The 18,601-nt window shown below is 42.4% G+C and overlaps 1 protein-coding gene and 1 long non-coding RNA gene across 4 annotated transcripts in view; one reads left to right on the plus strand and one right to left on the minus strand.

The window, feature by feature from the left end:
- Nucleotides 1-16,407, minus strand: part of LOC139187273 (uncharacterized) — a 55,062-nt gene extending 38,655 nt beyond the window's left edge. The window contains exons 1-3 of one of the 2 annotated variants that reach the window (XR_011570810.1): nucleotides 16,323-16,407; nucleotides 5,688-5,807; nucleotides 36-1,961 (exon numbers count right to left, since the gene is read on the minus strand). This is a non-coding gene — a long non-coding RNA (uncharacterized lncRNA). Of the gene's footprint in view, nucleotides 1-35; nucleotides 1,962-5,687; nucleotides 5,808-16,322 lie in introns of those variants that run through there. The other variant, XR_011570811.1, reaches the window with a different exon arrangement.
- Nucleotides 14,445-18,601, plus strand: part of PGR (progesterone receptor) — a 127,824-nt gene continuing 123,667 nt past the window's right edge. For both annotated transcript variants that reach the window (XM_070803332.1, XM_070803333.1), the window contains exons 1-2: nucleotides 14,445-16,717; nucleotides 17,910-18,061. In XM_070803332.1, coding sequence (XP_070659433.1) covers nucleotides 15,144-16,717; nucleotides 17,910-18,061 — 1,726 coding nt within the window. In that variant the 5' untranslated portion in view covers nucleotides 14,445-15,143. The remainder of the gene's footprint in view (nucleotides 16,718-17,909; nucleotides 18,062-18,601) is intronic.

Here is an 18,601-nt window from a genome sequence, read left to right on the forward strand (position 1 = left end):
TGTGAAGATTATATTTATGAAAATAAGTAGGCTATCAAATTCATTCATAGATGAGTGTGAATTTCTTTCTCGGTTTACATTAAATATCATTTAGGATTCTGAGCAAAATAAGACTTCAAATAATGTCAGATACTACTTGTTGAATTTCCATCCTAGCTTTTACTCCTTTCTGACATAACCCCAATTTTAGTAGCAAAGTAGGCAGAACAGTGGACTCAGCTGCAGGAGATGAATCACAATTAATCTAATCAAATTTTCCTTTGAGTAATAGGTTTAGTGGGGGGCAGATGACCTAGTTCTAGCCAATAAGTCTTGATAGGATGTCTATGAGGTCAGCTTCTGGATAAGGTTTTCTTCCTTGATTTAAAGAAAAAACATGTCAGGAGAAACTTGCCTTATTCCTAATTTTGGATGAAGTTATGTGAGACTCTGATGCCATCTTTGGGAACTAGGGAACAATAAACCCCAAGCCTCTGATGCCAGATGACTGGAAAGATGAAGTGTGTGAAACCCTGAGGACACAGTGACCTACAGTTAGCCAACCCTAGAACTACTTTCCTGTCATGGGAGATGATAAATATCTATTATTAAGTCACTCTTTATTGAGCATCCTGTCACTTGAAGTCAAAATATATCCTACTTGACATGGGTACAAAAAGCAGGTATTATCTGGTAGCTGGTCAGTACATCTGTGAAGAGGCCTGAATAACCCAAGAGTTGAATGGAGCGCTAGATTCAGAATTCAGGGAGACGTGCCAAGAAGGGTTACAGAAGTGATCTGTGTATATTCACTTCAAGGACCAACATTCATCGACAATCATCCCTTTACAAATACAGAAGAATTCTAGCTCACAATGTTGTATAAACAATAAAAAATTCCAAACTAACTAAATCATAGGTCTAAGTGGTGTAAAATGCCTTTCTGAATGTTTCATATTTCTGAGACCTTTGATCAAGCAAATATTTCTACACTATTCCATAAGCCTTGTCAACTACCAATAGTATGGAACTGTAAAAATACAGAAACACTATGTAAAGTGAAAATAGCACTAGATTTGAAATTAAAAGTCATAATAGTGAGTTCTGACTCTACTAATTATTTGGTCTATGACCTAGTAATTTTCTCATCTGCAAAGTTGAGATGTGTGCTGTGTGTGCTTAGGCACTCAGTTGTGTCCAACTCTTGCAACCCCATAGACCATAGCCAGCCAGGCTCCTCCATCCATGGGATTCTCCAGGCAAGAATACTGGAGTGGGTTGCCATTTCCTTCTCCAGGGGATCTTCCCCACCCAGGAATCGAACCTGGGTCTCTTGCATTGCAGACAGACTCTTTCGTGACTGAGCTATGAGGGAAGCCCTAAAGTTGAGATAATATTTTTATTACAAAGTTATCAGAGCCTTATATGTGACAGTGTAGAAAATGTGAAGGCTGATGTTTGTAAAATGAATTAACAATTCCTTTGTTGACTATAAAAAGTGTATTAAACTTGTCAAAAGTCAATAACCTTTCCAAGTTTACAAAAGCTTCATGGCTTTCTTTGCATGCTATCTCCACTGTCATAGTGAAAAGACAACAGCAAAGAACAGCTGGTATCAAAATACATGTTTTTGTGGAGACCATAAATTTTGTTGTATCTTTTGCTTTATTCTCAAAATATGAAAATATGTCATTTATTTATTGAAATCCATAATACAAAAACCAAAGTCATTACACAAAAAGTTGCTCAGTCATGTCCGACTCTTTGTGACACCATGGGCTGCAGCATGTCAGGCTTCCCTGTCCTTCATCAACTCCTGGAGCTTGCTCAGACTCATGTCCATTGAATCAGTGATGACATTCAACCATCTTGTCCTCTGTCATCCCCTCCTCCTTCTGCCTTCAATCTTTCCCAGCTTATGGGTCTTTTCCAACAGTTAGCTCTTCACATCCCTTGTGGCTTAGCTGGTAAAAAAAATCCACCTGCAATGCAGAAGACCTTGGTTCAATCCCTGGGTTGGGAAGATCCCCTGGGGAAGGGAAAGGCTACCCACTATAGTATTCTGGCCTGGAGAATTTCATGGACTGTATAGTCTATTGGGTCGCAAAGAGTTGGACACGACTGAGCGATTTGCACTTTCACTTTCAGCTCTTCGCATCAGGTGGCCAAAGGATTGGAGCTTAAGCTTCAGCATCAGTCCTTCCAATGAATATTGAGGTCTGATTTTGTTTAGGATTGACTGGTTTGATCTCCTCCCAGCCCAAGTGACTGTCAAGAGTCTTCTCCAGCACCACAGTTCAAAAGCATCAATTCTTCAGCATTCAGCCTGTTTTATGGTCCAACTCTCACATTCATACATGACTACTGGAAAAACCACAGCCCTGACTAAATGGACCTTTGTTGGCAAAGTAATGTCTCTTGTTTTTAAAATGCTGTCTAGCCTGGTCATAACTTTTCTTCCAAGGAGCAAGAGCCTTTTAATTTCACAGCTGCTGTCACCATCTGAAGTGATTTTGGAGCCCCAAAAATAAAGTCTCTCACTGTTTCCATTGTTTCCCCATCTATTTGCCATTAAGTGATGGGAATGTTGAGTTTTAAGCCAACTTTTTTACTCTCCTCTTTCACCTTCCTCAAGAGGCTCTTTAGTTTCTCTTTCAGTTCAGTTCAGTTCAGTTGCTCAGTCGTGTCCAACTCTTTAAGACCATGAATCGCAGCACGCCAGGCCTCCCTGTCCATCACCAACTCTCAGAGTCCACCCAAACCCATGTCCATCGAGTCGGTGATGCCATCCAACCATCTCATCCTCTGTCGTTCCCTTCTCCTCCTACCCTCAATCTTTTCCAGCATCAGGGTCTTTTCCAATGAGTCAGCTCTTCACATCAGGTGGCCAAAGTATTGGAGTTTCAGCTTCAACATCAGTCCTTCCAATGAACACCCAGGACTGACCTCCTTTAGGATGGACTGGTTGGATCTCCTTGCAGTCCAAGAGACTCTCAAGAGTCTTCTCCAACATCACAGTTCAAAAGCATCAATTCTTTGGTGCTCAGCTTTCTTCACAGTCCAACTCTCTCATCTATACTTGACCACTGGAAAAACCATAGCCTTGACTAGATGGACCTCTGTTGGCAAAGTAATGTCTCTGCTTTTTAATATGCTGTCTAGGTTGGTCATAACTTTCCTTCCAAGGAGTAAGCATCTTTTAATTTCATGGCTGCAGAAACCATCTGCAGTGATTTTGGAGCCCGCAAAAATAAAGTCAGCCACTGTTTCCACTGTTTCCCCATCTATTTCCCATGAAGTGATGGGACCAGATGCCATGATCTTAGTTTTCTGAATGTTGAGCTTAAGCCAACTTTTTCACTCTCCTCTTTACTTTCATCAAGAGGCTCTTTAGTTCTTCTTTACTTTCTACATAAGGGTGGTGTCATCTGAAAATCTGAGGTTATTGATATTTCTCCCAGCAATCTTGATTCCAGCTTGTGCTTCATTCAGCCTGGCATTTTGCCTGATGTACTCTGCATATAAGTTAAATAAGCAGGGTCACAATATACAGCCTTGATGTACTCCTTTTCCAATTTGGAACCAGGCCATTTTCCATGTCTGCTTCTAACTCCTGCTCCTTGACCTGCATACATATTTCTCAGGAGGCAGGTAAGGTGGTCTGATATTCCCATCTCTTGAAGAATTTTCCACAGTCTGTCGTAATCCACACAATCAAAGGTTTAACAGAGTCACTGAAGCAGAAGTAGATGATTTCCTGAAATTCTCTTGCTTTTTCTATGATCCAATGGATGTTGGGAATTTGATCTCTGGTTCCTCTGCCTTTTCTAAATCCAGCTTCAACATGTGGAAGTTCTCAGTTCACCTACTACTGAAGCCTCACTTGGAGAATTCTGAGCATTACTTTGCTAGCATGTCAAATGAGTGCAATTTTATAGTAGTTTGAACATTCCTTGCCATTGCCTTTATTTGGGATTGGAATTAAAATTGATCTTTTCCAGTCCTGTGGCCACTGCTGTTTTCAAAATTTCCTAGCGTATTGAGTACAGTACTTTCACAGCACCATATTTTAGGATTTGAAATAGCTCAACTGAAATTCCATCACCTCCACTAGCTTTGTTCATAGTGATGCTTCCTAAGGCCCACTTGACTTTGCACTCCAGGATGTCTGGCTATAGAAGAGTGATCACACCATCGTGGTTATCTCATTAAGATCTCTTTTGTATCGTTCTTCTGTGTTCTTGCCAACTCTTCTTGATATCTTCTGCTTCTTATAGGTCCATACCATTTATGTCCTTTATTGTGCCCATCTTTGCATGAAATGTTCCCTTGGTATCTCTAATTTTCTTGAAGATATCTCTATTCTTTCCCATTCCATTGTTTTCCTCTATTTTTTTTTTTTTTTTTTTGCAGTGATCACTTAGGAAGTCTTTCTTTTCTCTCCATGCTATTCTTTGGAATTCTGCCTTCAGATAGGTATATCTTTCCTTTTCTCCTTTGCCATTCACTTCTCTTCTTTTATAAGCTATTTGTAAGGCTTCCTCAGACAACTATTTTGCCTTTTTGTATTTCTTTTTCTTGGGGATGGTTTTGATCACCACCTCCTGTACATTGTTACCAACCTCTGTCCATAGTTCTTTAGGCACTCTGTCTATCAGATCTAATCCCTTGAATCTATTTGTCACTTCCACCATATAATCATAAAGGATTTGATTTAGGTCATACCTGAATGGCCTAGTGGTTTTCTCTACTTTCTTCATTTTAAGAGAGTAACCAATATCCCTCAAGATATAAAAATTCTACCAGGCTTTTAACAAATGAAATGTAATATAGATAGATCACATCATGACTAACTAAGGTTTATCCCAGGAATACAAGGTTGGCTTAACAATCAAAACTCAATTTATGTAACTCACCATATTAACAAACTAATAAAGAAAAGCCTTAAGGATCATCTCAATAGATAGATTATCTGACAAAAAGAAAGCACATCTACTCCTAATTATCTCTCAGCAAAGCAAGGAATGGAAGCTTACATCCTGAATCTGATAAGGGGAAATCTATAAAAAATCTGCAGCTAACATCATACTTAATGGTGAAAGACTGAATATTTTTCCCAATATAATCAGGAAACCACCAGGGACATTCACCATCCATCACTTCAATTTAAAAATCAACTGTATTTCTAAATACCAGAAATGAGAAATATAAAACAATAGTTAAGTATAGTTATAAAGTAGTCTCCAAAATTCTCTCCTGATAGTGTACATGATTTGTATAATTAGTCCCACTGAATGTGAGCAAGACTGGTCAAAATGATGGATTTACTCCCATGATTATGTTACATTTCTGGCAAAAGGAAATCTGTTGATGTAATTAAGATTCCCAAGTCATTTTGTTTCGAGTTGGTCAAAATGGAGAGTATCCAGTGGGTCTGACTTTGTCAGGCAGAAGACCTTTAAAAGCATGAACAAAGGGACCCAGTGGAGAATCTGTCTTTCAATACAGGAGATGTGGGTTTGATCTTTGGTCAGGCAACTAAGCCCGAGTGCCACAATTAGAGAGTCCTCCCCATGCTGCAGCTAGACCCTGCCAAATAAATAAATAAATAAATTTTTTAAAGCTTGAATACAATCTTCTGCCAACCTCAAAGAAGACGGAAGCCACACTGAGCCTGAAAGCTGTAAGGAACTAAACTCTGTCATTACCTGAATGAGCCTGGAAGAGCAGGCTGAGCCTCTCATGATGATGTGATTGTGGCTGACCCGCTGGTAAGCCATGTGAGCCCTGAGCAGCAGATTCAACCAACCCATGCCCAGATTCCTGACCTGTGGAAACAGATAGTCACTGGGTGATACTTACGACACTAACTTGGCTTATTATTATTAATTATGTAAATTATGGTCATTTATTTCTCAGCATTAGAAAATTTATATAGATACCATTCATAATAACATTAAAAATATGTAACAACTGGAGATAAAACTGACAAAAATGTGAAAGATCTGTACAGCAAAATCTTCAAAATATTGCTGAGAGAAATTAGACCTAAAGAAATGGAGATACACACCATCTTCATTGGAAAATGGATAATTTAATGTTAATGAGATATCAATTCCTCTCCAAAATGATCTATTTCAATTCAATCCCAATCAATATGGCAGCAGACTTGTTTGTAGAATTTGTTAAACTGATTCTAAAATTTAGATGAAAATGCAAAGGAACCAGAAAAACCAAAATAATTTTGAGAAAGAAATAAAGCTGGAACAGTAGAATACTTAAAGTGTCTAAGACCTGTCACACAACTACAGCAATCAAGACAGTGTGTCACTGACATGAAGATTGTCAGACAGAAGAACAAAACAAAAATGCAGCACCTGGAAAGAGACCCCCACTAACTGATTTACAACAAAATTATAAAGGCAACTAAGTGGGGAGAGAATATTCTTTTAGGCAAACGATGCTGGAACAACTCAATACTCCTATACAAAACAAAAACGAAAACTTTGATCTACACCTCAATCCACATTAAAAAGTAACTTAAAATGATTCATAGATGTAAATGTAAAACTAAAAACTATAAAACCAAAAGAAAATACAGGAATAAACTTTTGTGACCTTGAGTTTGGCGAAGATTTTTAACTATGACACTATGGCGAAGATTTTTAACTATGACACTCTTAAGAGAACTTAAAGATAAGGTACAGGTTAGGAGAAAATATTTTCAAATCACATATATAACAGTGGACTTACATCAGAATTCATAAAGTCCTCATAAATTTCAACAATAAGGAAATAGTTTTTAAAAAGCAAACAATTATTTTTAAAGACACTGTAAAGAAGATACACAGATGGCAAATAAGCACATTAAAAGATGATAAACATCATTAGTCATTAGGGAAATGCAGTTAAAACCACAATGAGATACCACTACATTATCTATTAGAATTGTCAAAATTAAAACTGACCATACTAATTGTTATCTTGGATATAGAAGAATTAGAACTGTAATATACTACTGGTGGGAATGTAAAATGGTATGGCAACTTTGGAAATTGTATGGTAGTTAAACGTACACCTATTAATTTATCTGGCCATTTCATTTCTGCATATCTACCCTTGAGAAAGTAAAACACACGTTCACACAAAAATCTGTAGACACATTTTCATAGTAGCTTTGCCTGTGATACGTAAAAACTGGAAAAAAAATGAAATGTTTATTAACATATAAATTGAAAAACAAATATGGTATATCCATACAATGGATTATTATTACTCAGCAATTTAAAAAAATGAGCTTTTAGGTTTGTTTAGTCAAGGCTATGGTTTTTCCTGTGGTCATGTATGAACGTGAGAGTTGGACTGTGAAGAAGGCTGAGCACCGAAGAATTGATGCTTTTGAACTGTGGTGTTGGAGAAGACTCTTGAGAGTCCCTTGGACTGCAAGGAGATCCAACCAGTCCATTCTGAAGGAGATCAGCCCTGGGATTTCTTTGGAAGGAATGATGCTAAAGCTGAAACTCCAGTATTTTGGCCACCTCATGCGAAGAGTTGACTCATTGGAAAAGACTCTGATGCTGGGAGGGATTGGGGGCAGGAGGAGAAGGGGACAACAGAGGATGAGATGGCTGGATGGCATCACTGACTCAATGGACGTGAGTCTGAATGAACTCCGGGAGTTGGTGATGGACTGGGAGGCCTGGCGTGCTGTGTTTCATGGGGTCCCAAAAAGTCAGACACAACTGAGTGACTGAACTGAACTGAACAGTATAAGTGAATCTTAAATATCCTGAGTAAAAGAAGCTAGATGAAAAAAGCATATGCTATAAGAGTCTAAGAAACAAAAATAAATGTAGAATGCACTTAGCACTCAGATACTAATTTCTAATATCATTTTCCAATACATGGCTGATTCTAGGACTGGGACAGTAAACAGACGAGCTGAGTCTAAGCGCAGTTTGAAATGCCAGAAATTAAGAAATTGCTCAGACACACACATGAACAAATACATACATGAGTTTCCAATGTCCAAAGATGGAACAACTTGAGCATAAAAATAAAATAGATCATAAGTCAAAGTATAAAATAAATACCCATGAGTTCATACTGATATAAATAAAACACTGAATCAATTGGTAAATGGGAGAGAAGAGGTAAATCTCCCGTGCAGAAGAATTCCAAGTAAGTTATATAGATACTCCACCCTAAAGGAGGGAACTAGTACTAGGTTGGTGCAAATGCAATTTCGATTTTGGATTGTGAATTTTAATTCATTATAACATCTTTATTAATCAAGATAGGAACCATTACACTCAACACATTTTTGCCAATGAGAGATAAAAGCCTGTTTATTCCTGTAGCATAAAAATCCTCGCTTTGGGATTCATGGAACTCTTGGGAAGCATTTTCCCTGCAAAAAGTTATCGAGATGCTTGAAGAAGGGGTAGTCAGTTAGCAAGATGTCAGGTGAATATGGTGGATGAGGCAAAACTCCGTGTGTGCTGTGCTGTCCTTAGTCGCTCAGTCGGTCTGAGTCTTTGCGACCCCATGGATATAGGCTGCCAGGCTCCTCTGTCCAGGCAAGAATACTGGAGTGGGTTGCTATGCCCTCCTCCAGGGGATCTTCCCGACCCGGGGATGGAACCCAGGTCTCCTGAATTGCAGGCAGGTTGTTTACTGCTGAGCCACCAGGGAAACCCGAATTGGGCCCCTTCTGTTGACCAACGCCAGCTGCAGGTGCTGCAGCTTTTGGTGCACCTCATCGATGTGCTGAGCATACTCCTCAGAGGTAACGGTTCTGCTGGGATTCAGAAAGCTGTTCTGTATCAGACTGGCAGGAGACCACCAAACAGTGATCAGGATTCGTTTGGTGCAAGTTTGGCTTTGGGAAGTGCTTTGGAGCTTGTTCTCAGTCCAGCCACTGAGCTCAGCCCAACAGTAGGCCCTGACTGTTCAATATGGAGAGATGGTTTGTTGTTATGTAGAATAAGAGAAGTCAACAGACACTTCAAAATGATGATATTTTTTGATTTGCAGTCAGTTCATGAGGTACCCACTCATCGGGTTTTTCACCTTTCCAATTTGTTTCAAATGCCAAATGACCATTGAAAGGTTAGCAATTTCCTGTGTAACTATAAGAGGATCGGTGTCAATGATCCTTTCATTGGTCACTGTCAACTTCCGATGACTGGTCACTGTGCTCCTCTTCTTCAAGGCTCTATCTCCTTTGCAAATCTTCTTGAACCACCACTGCACTGTACGTTCATTAGCAGTTCCTGGTTGATGCATTATTGATGTTGTGAGTTGTCTTTGCTGCTTTATGATCCATTTGAACTTGAATAAGAAAACTGCTCGAATTTGCTTTTTGTCTAACATCATTAGGGATAGTGAAAGTCGCTCAGTCATGTCCGACTCTTTGAGACCCCATGGACTATTCAGTCCATGGAATTCTCCAGGCCAGAATACTGGATTGGGTAGCCTTTCCCTTCTCCAGGGGATCTTCCCAACCCAGGGATTGAACCCAGGTCTCCTGTATTGCAGGTGGATTCTTTACCAGCTGAACCACAAGGGAAGCCTAACATCATTTCCCTAGTCTACAATAAACATGACATAAATAGCAAGTAATAAGTCATTAGCAAAAAAACAAAAAGTGAGAAATGCACCACATTAAAATGATGCAGAATATAACCACATTTAAGAATGTATTCCAATATCAAATGGCAAAGTTCAACAATGCAAAATCGCAATGACTTCTGCACCAGCCTAATAGCAATATTAGTTCATTAATTAACAAATATACCATATTAATATAGCAATAAGAAAAACTACACAGAGGATGTAGGGAAACTCTGTACGATCTGTTTAATTTCTCTGTAAATGTAAAGCTATTCTAAAAAGGCTGTCAATTAAAAAATTAAATCAGATACTTAGTCCTGAAAAAAACTATGTGTATATAATTTAATACATTTAATAAATCAATTATAAATTTTTTAAAACTAATGTATAGTGACAAAAAGCAGATTATTGGTTGCCTAGAGATTCACGAGGAGTGACAGAGATTGGAGGGGATAGAAGAAAGGAAGGGATTAAAAAGCGGTATAAGGAAACTTCTAGAGGAAGACGGTATAATTATCATCTTTTTCTGTGGTGATGGCTTCAAAAGTATATACTTATGGTAAAGCTTAACAAAATGTACACTTTAAATAAAAGCAGCTTATTATATGACAATTTTATTTTAATAAGGCTTTTTCTTGCTTAAAAAATTTTAAAACTTCCAGACTTGAACTAACTAATTGTATTTTAAAAAATAGTCTGCAGTAATATTTGGAGTTAGCCCCATCACACCTGAATTTAACCATTGAGCTTTTTTCTTCCAGTTTTATTCAGATATAATTGACATACAGGACTGCATTAAGTTTAAGGTGTACAGTATAATGCTTTGAGTTACAGCCATCATGAAATAATTATCACAGTAAGTTCAGTGAATATCCATCTTATAGATATTATTATTAAATAATATTAAAAAATATTTAATATTTAATATTTAATATTAAATATTAAAAAATATTATTAAATATTATTCTATTAAAGAAATAGAAAATTTTCCCTGTGATGAGAACTCTTAGGATTTACTCTCTTAACAACTTTCATACATAACTCAAGCACTGTTAATTAAAGTTACCACGTTGTACATTTAGTGGTTATTTATAACTGGGAGTTTGAACGTTTTTACTGCATTTTTCAATTCAACCCCTCCCCTTGCCTCTGGTACCCACAAATCTGATCTCTTTTTATATGAGTTTGTTTGTTTTAAAAGTATAATTGACTTACAACACTATGTTAATTCCTGTTACACAACATGGTGATTCAATATTTCTATACATTTCAAAATGACCATTGTGATAAGTCTAGTTATGATATGTCACCATACAAAGATATTACATAGTTAGTGACTATATTTCCCACACTGTGCATTTCATATCCCTGATTCATTTATTTTGCAACTGGTAGTTTCTTTCACCTAATCTCTTTCATCTATTTCTTTCACACCCCACCCCTAATATCCCCCACCCTCTGGCAACCACCTGTTTGACCTCTGTATCTATAACTCTGTTTCTATTTTGTTATGTTTGCTTATTAGTTTTCTAGGTTCCACACATATAAGTGAAATCATACAATATTTGTCTTTCTTTGTCTGACTTATTTCAGGTAACATAATGCCCTCACAGTTCATCCTTGTTGTTGCAGATGGCAAGATTCCATTCTTTTCTACAGTTGAGTGATATTCCATTATATATTACATATATATCACATCTTCTTTATCACATCTATATCACATCTATTAATGGGCACTTAGATTGCTTCCATATATTGGCTACTGTAAATAGTGTTGCAGTGAACATACAGATATATACATCTTTTATAATTATTGTTTGTGTTGATTTTTTAAATAAATACCCAGTAGCAGAACTGCTTGATCATTTGGTAGTCCTACTTTTAACCAGTGTATTTAAATAGTGAGCTTGTTTCACTTAAAGATTAATATATTTAGGAATTATTTTTGTCAACAATGCTAATCACGCAGCATCAAATTTCATGACCTAATGGTGATTTAGGACATGTTGAGAATTTTTATTATTGTTTTCTTACTTCAGGAATTTCAATCTTGTGGAAATATCTTAGTCAGACGTGTCTGGTTTGAGGGAATTTTTATAGTCAATCAAAATTAAGTCAAATATAGTGTGTCATTTAAAATGAGACTTTGTGCCAACGTTATGGCTATAGCAACCTGGAACCCCCATTCTGAGCCATCTGCTATTTAAAAATCACACTCCTAGGAATACTGGCATTTGGTCACCTGGGGCCAAATATGGCTATGCTACTTATTATCTTTATAACATTGGGAAACTGAGAGCTTCAGTTTTCTCAACTATGTAATGCAAATAACAGTACCTACTTTGTGGAACTGTCGAAAGTTTAAACAAGTTAACACATGTAAAGGTCTTAGAAGACTACCTGGCAGTACTATCCAGATTCTACAAAATCTACAGATTCTATGGCATTAACCATCAGGCAAGTGTAACTCAAAACCACAGTTAGATACCTCTTCATCTCACACACTATGAGAGCTATAATAAAAGACAGTAGCAAGCATTTCCAAGAAAGTGAAGAAATTGGAACCTTTATACACTGTCAGTGGAAATACAATATGTCTAGTCACTTTGGAAAGCAGTCTGCAATTCTTCAAAAGGTTAAACCTAGAGTTACTATGCTGCTGCTGCTGCTGCTAAGTCGCTTCAGGCGTGTCCGACTCTGTGCGACCCCATAGACGGCAGCCCATCAGGCTCCACCGTCCCTGGGATTCTCCAGCCGAGAACACTGGAGTGGGTTGCCATTTCCTTCTCCAATACATGAAAGTGAAAAGTGAAAGTGAAGTCGCTCAGTCGTGTCTGACTCTTAGGGACCTCATGGACTGCAGCCTACCAGGCTCCTCCACCCTTGGGATTTTCCAAGCAAGACTACTGGAGTGGGTTGCCATTACCTTCTCCGAGAGTTACTATATGACCTAGCAATTCTAATCCTCCGTATATAACCCAGAGAAATGGAAATACATGTTCACATGAAAACTCATACATGAATGTTAATAGTAGCCTTATTCATAATAGCCTCCAAACAGAAACAGCCCAGATGTCCAATGACTTCTAAACAGATAATCAAAATCATAGCATATTCACAAATCATAGTATAGTAAATCAAAGTATATTCATAGAATGAAATATTACTTGGCAATAAAAAAGAGTGAAGTGCTGATACATGCTACCATGTGATCGAAACCTTCTTTCACATGCTATGTGAAAGAACCCAGTGTAAAAGACCACATATGGTATGATTCTATTTATATTAAATGCAGAGAAGGAAAGTAGATTCAGTGGACTGTTGGAAAGGTTTTAAGGGAAAAAGAGGAGTGACTGCTAATGAATATGGAGTTTCTTTTAGGGGTGATGTAAATGTTCTAAAATTAATAGTCGTGATAGTTACACAACTGTGTATAAGCTTAGAACCACTGAACTGTACACTTTAAGACAGGTGAACCATATATGTGAATTATAGCCAATAAAGCACGTTAAGTAGCTTAAAATATACTGGAAAAAGGAAAGCTAAAAACAACAACAGTATTAATAATAATAAATTAGTTTACTTCTCTGGCCTTATCCTCTTCCATTCCCCAATTTACCCCATGCTCTATCCATAATGGCCTCCTTGCAATTCCCATATTATGTCTTGCTATTTGATGTCCTGTGAACATATTATATCTGCTTCCTGGAGTTCTCTTCAGCCCTCTTCTGCCTGCCTAACTCCCTCATATTTAAAACTAGTCAATCAGAGTAAGCTAATGGCCCAAAAGATTGATTCCCAGTGACCTAATATGATAAAATTTACTTCTCTCTCATGTAGACACTCCCCAGGTGTTCAGGGATCCAGGCTCCTTACCTCCATCAGCTCTGCCCGCCCAGGAGTCTTTCACTGTATTCTCTATACCAGGCTGAGAAAACCAGTGGGGCATCAGCACAGATAGAACTCGAGGAATTTTCCAAATGATTAAGTCATTTTTGAACATGGTATCTTTAAGAGATGTCAGGATACCCAGCGGTCTTGGGTTCAGCACAGAGACTATTTATTAGCTTATAACCCTATATCTCAAATGCATTGCACTACTCCCCTTCTCTCTACATCTTCAGGAAGAGGTGATTTGCTTTAAAAATTCAAAGATCATTTTTCAGAATAAGAATGCTGAGGGGAGAAAAAGTAGTATTCAACATCTCTATTGAGGAATTTATGATGTAGCACAGGATGGAAGCTGAAGTTAAAGGAAACTTTCCTTAAAGGGCTATTTATTAAAAAATGGAACGCACTTCTTAGGACAATTCAAAGTGTAAACACACAACATCCAAACTTCTTGTACAAGTAAATTAGTGTTCTCAGCTATCTCCTGTCCCCAAATTTCTCTGCCACATTGAGGACGGCTCAAGAGGACTAGAGGACATGTTGGTTGCAGAGGGAGACATTTGAAAGCACTCACTTTTATGGAAGTCATAAGAGAAAAGTCTCTCTCATGTTACTTAGAATCATCCTCGATATATTTATTCTAAAAAAAATAATACACATAGCCAAATACCGTTCTCTGTGTAAAATCTTTACAAATCTGAAATGCTGAGAATTCAGCTTCTGATACAATCCATTCACTTTTCCAGTTAGACTGGTAGTGGTACTGAGTTGGCAGTACAAAATCGAATGTGCTTATGCAGCTCATCCCAGTACCTGTTAATTCGGACTGGCACTTGGAATTTCAGATCTGGTCCCTCCGCGGAGCGGGGCGGAGCCGTGGGCGGGGCCTGCCGCGGGGGAGGCGGGGTGCTGGGAAAGCCGGGGGGGCGGGTCTGCTAGTGAAGCCTCGTAGTATCTGAGCGTGCGAGGGTCCACCGCGCGAGCAGCGTGCTCCGCGAGGCTTCGCTTCACGTGGCATCGCAGTGGACCCCGCAGCTCCGGGCGCTCCGTGCTAGCGGACTGCTAAGAGATGTGAGCACCGTGGAGATGCTCGTGGCGAGCGACCGGGAGCCGGCAGAGACGGCGCTGCTCTTGAGGATGGGCTGCGCCGAGAGGCCGATACAGCCCCGGGGTGTCCGGGGGAAGGGACGGGGACCGCAGCCCGGGACCGGGAGCATCCCGGCGCTGGAGTGGGCGGAAAAGTCAAGAGCCACAGCCTCTGTCCAGTGCTTGCGAAGCCGCTGCCCCTGGGGTGCGCCCCGCGGTTTGTGAGTACTTTGCGTCGCCTGTCCGCAGACGGAAGCCGGGGAACACCCCTGGAGAGCTCTACGGGATCCCTACCACCGCCGTCGTCTGGTTTCCCCACCTACCTCAGGGACAGAGTGACTGCCACCCCCTCCCCCGACCTGCGGACCCGGGGCGAGGGCGGAGGCCCATCGGGGCCGCCCCCTTCACACCCAGGAGGTGGAGAGTTCACCCCCCTCTCCGCCGTCCGCTCCAGCCAAATTCAACTCCGGTTCTCTCCTCCCGCGGCCCCGAGCCTCCTGACGCCCCCTAGTCCTCCCGCTATCCCCCCCTCCCCAGAGACAGGGGAGGAGAAAAGGGGAGCCCAGGGCGTCATGACTGAGCTGAAGGCGAAGGGTCCCCGCGCTCCCCACGTGGCGGGCACAGCGCCCTCGCCCACCCAGGCCGGAGCCCCTCTGCGGGGACGCCCAGACGCGGGCCCCTTCCAGGCGGGCGAGGCCTCGGGCCCGACGCCCACAGCCTCGGGCCTCCCCCTCTCCCTGGACGGACTGATCTTCCCTCGGCCCTGCCAGGCTCAGGACCTGGACGGGAAGACGCCGGACCCAGAGTCGCTGGCAGACGTGGAGGGGGCTTATTCCGGAGGGGAAGCCGCAGAGGGCGCTGCTGCGAGACCCCCAGAGAAGGACGGCGGGTTGCTGGACAGCGTCCTGGACACCCTGCTGGCGCCCCCGGGCCCTGAGCGGAGCCCCGCCAGCCCCGCCGTCTGCGAAGCCCCCAGCCCTTGGTGCCTCTTTGGCCCCGAGCTTGTCCAAGACGCCCGGGCTGCGCCAGCCGCCCAGGGGGTCCTACTCCCACTCATGAGCCGCCCAGAGAGCAAGGCTGGCGACACCCCCGGGGCCGCCGCCGGCCAGAAGGTGCTGCCCCGGGGCCTGGCGCCATGCCGGCAGCTGCTGGCCCCGACGGCCTCGAGCCACCCCTGGCTCGCGCCCGCGCCGAGGCCGTCTCCGCAGCCCGCGGTGGTGGAGCTGGAGGAGGACGACTCGGATCCCGAGGGCTCCTCGGGGCCGCCCCTGAAGGGCAAAGCCCGGCCCGCGGGAGGAGACGCGATCAGCGCTCCTGGGACGGCCGCGGGAGGCGTCGCCCCTGTGCCCAAAGAAGATGCCCGCTTCTCGGCGCCCAGGGCCGCCCCGGCGGAGCATGACGCACCCGCCGCGCCCGGGCGCGCCTCGGTGGCCACCGCGGTGATGGACTTCATCCACGTGCCCATCCTGCCGCTCAACTCAGCCTTCCTGGCCGCCCGCACCCGGCAGCTGCTGGAGGGTGACAGCTATGACGGCGGGGCCGCCGGCGCCTTCGCCCCGCCGCGGGGCTCGCCCTCCGCCTCGGCCGCCCTGGGCGCGCCCGGAGACTTCCCCGACTGCGCGTACCAGCCCGACTCCGAGCCCAAGGACGACGCGTTCTCGCTCTACGGGGACCCGCAGCCGCCCGCCCTGAAGATCAAGGAGGAGGAGGAGGGGGGCGCCGAGGCAGCCGCGCGCTCCCCGCGGCCGTACCTGCTGGCGGGGGCCAGCCCCGCCGTCTTCGCCGACTTCCCGCTGGCGCCGCCGTCCAGGCCGGGGGAGGTGGCGGTGCCCGCGGCCGCCACGGGGGCCCCCGGCTCGTCCGCGGCCGTGTCGGGGTCAGCCCTGGAGTGCGTCCTGTACAAGGCGGAGGGCGCGCCGCCCCAGCCGGGCCCGTTCGCGCCGCCGCCCTGCAAGGCTCCGGCCGCAGGCGCCTGCCTGCTGCCGCGGGACCTGCCGTCCACCTCGGCCGCCGCCGCCGCCGCCGGGGCCACCCCTGCGCTCTACCAGCCGCTCGGCCTCAACGGGCTCCCCCAGCTCGGCTACCAGGCCGCGGTGCTCAAGGAGGGCCTGCCGCAGGTCTACCAGCCCTATCTCAACTACCTGAGGTGAGGGCCCGGCGCGGCGCGCGAGGACCTGTCCGGCCGCCCCCGGCCCCCGGCGCCCGGCTCCCCAGAGTGGCCGCCAGGAGTGGGTGGCCGGGGCGGGGCGCAGCGCAGCGCAGCTTGGCTTCCTTTTCCTCACCTCTTCTCATTTTTTTTTTTTTTTTTTTTGGTGGGGGGGAGGACACCGCGGGGCCCAGATTATGCTGTTTCTGGTGCAGGCGTCCCCGACAATATGTTCCTAAACTTTCCAGATCTGCGCAGTCCCAAGGCGAACCAGCCTTGAGTTCTAAAAGTGCAGCGTCACTCTGGGTCCGCCGTAGCCCCGCGGAGCCGAAAGGGTGCGGCGAGTCTGGGGTTTTATAAAATGCTTTTCTTCCTAGAAGGACAGTTACCGAGAACGTGCGTTCCGGAGGAGAAACGGTAACGCATCGTTCTTCCGGGCGGGGTGGCGCTGGGTTCCCGGCCAGAACCCAAAGCAGAACCATCTTAGGGGTCTGGACACTTAGCGCTTCATTTTCACCCGAATCTCTAGATTGAAATTAATTTATGTGTAAATTACAGTATGGCTTTAAATATCAATCACGTCAGTGCACTGTAGGCTAGTATTGTTTCAAGTTCTCTACTACTTTTAGCATACAAGTTTTGAAAAACATTTTAATTTACATACGAGAGTTACAGAGTTTTAAAGAAAAAAGAAAGTGCTCTGGATTTGGAATCTTGTGTTGTGAATAGTCAAAACAGTGTCAATATATTGAACAATGCTTTAAAAAGACAAACTCGGGTACTTGTTTAATTACAGAGATGACTTTTTAAAATGATTGTATTTTTAGAGCAAAACCACGTTTATTGTTTTCCACCGTGCAACAAGGTTATAACATTTGTCAAAAGACTAAATTGATTCTCTGTAATGAGTTTTGCAGGAAGTTTTTTTTTTTTTTCTGAACATAAAATTAAATATTAATTATTTATTACTTTTGTTGGTACTCCTGATGAGAGGCTAATACCTTGCAAGTCTGATGAATCCAGTAACATGTAGTATATCAAGTTCAGTTTGCTATGTTTTTCAGATCTGTATTTATATATGGCTGTAATTTTTAAAAACCTTGTCACTCTGTCTATTCTGGGTTAAGGAAACTTTAGTATTAGATAGTGGTGCACTTAAAAATAAATTGAGTACTTTGTTTTGCATTTCAAGGCCGGATTCAGAAGCCAGCCAGAGCCCACAGTACAGCTTTGAGTCATTACCTCAGAAGATTTGTTTAATCTGTGGGGATGAAGCATCAGGCTGTCATTATGGTGTCCTCACCTGTGGAAGCTGTAAGGTCTTCTTTAAAAGGGCAATGGAAGGTAGGCTCCTTTCTTGTTGGTTTAATTGTAAATGACACCATCTAATATTTTACAGATCTTAATTAGCCCTTGCTTCTTCTAAGAAATGATGGTATTTCCATACAACTAAAAATATATGATGATATTTTAACAATATATTTTTATTTCTAATAATCTGTATTGAATGTGGTTGGATATTATAATTGCATAATATTTGACTAACACTTTTAATATTAGACAAAGCATATGAATCTTGCAACATGCTAACATTGTTCATTAACTTTAGAGAAACAACTTTATTCTAATTGAATTTTTATATTTCTATCACATTTATGTAAGATAACACTAAATTAAAATTTTCTTCTAAAAGTAAAGTGGTAGAAGTCATTAAAATTATATATGTACATATATATGATGCAGTTACAAGTTTTCTTCATAATTATGTCCTTTCCCTGTATGATGTTTATGTAATAATTATATAATGGTAATTACAGAAAAAAATGGTTAAAGTTCCCTTTTTGTTTAGTGCAAACAATTTAAAGCAAAAGAAAAATTTGGACT

The sequence above is a fragment of the Bos indicus genome, chromosome 15 (genome assembly GCF_029378745.1).
Source record: "Bos indicus isolate NIAB-ARS_2022 breed Sahiwal x Tharparkar chromosome 15, NIAB-ARS_B.indTharparkar_mat_pri_1.0, whole genome shotgun sequence".
Classification (NCBI taxonomy): domain Eukaryota; kingdom Metazoa; phylum Chordata; class Mammalia; order Artiodactyla; family Bovidae; genus Bos; species Bos indicus.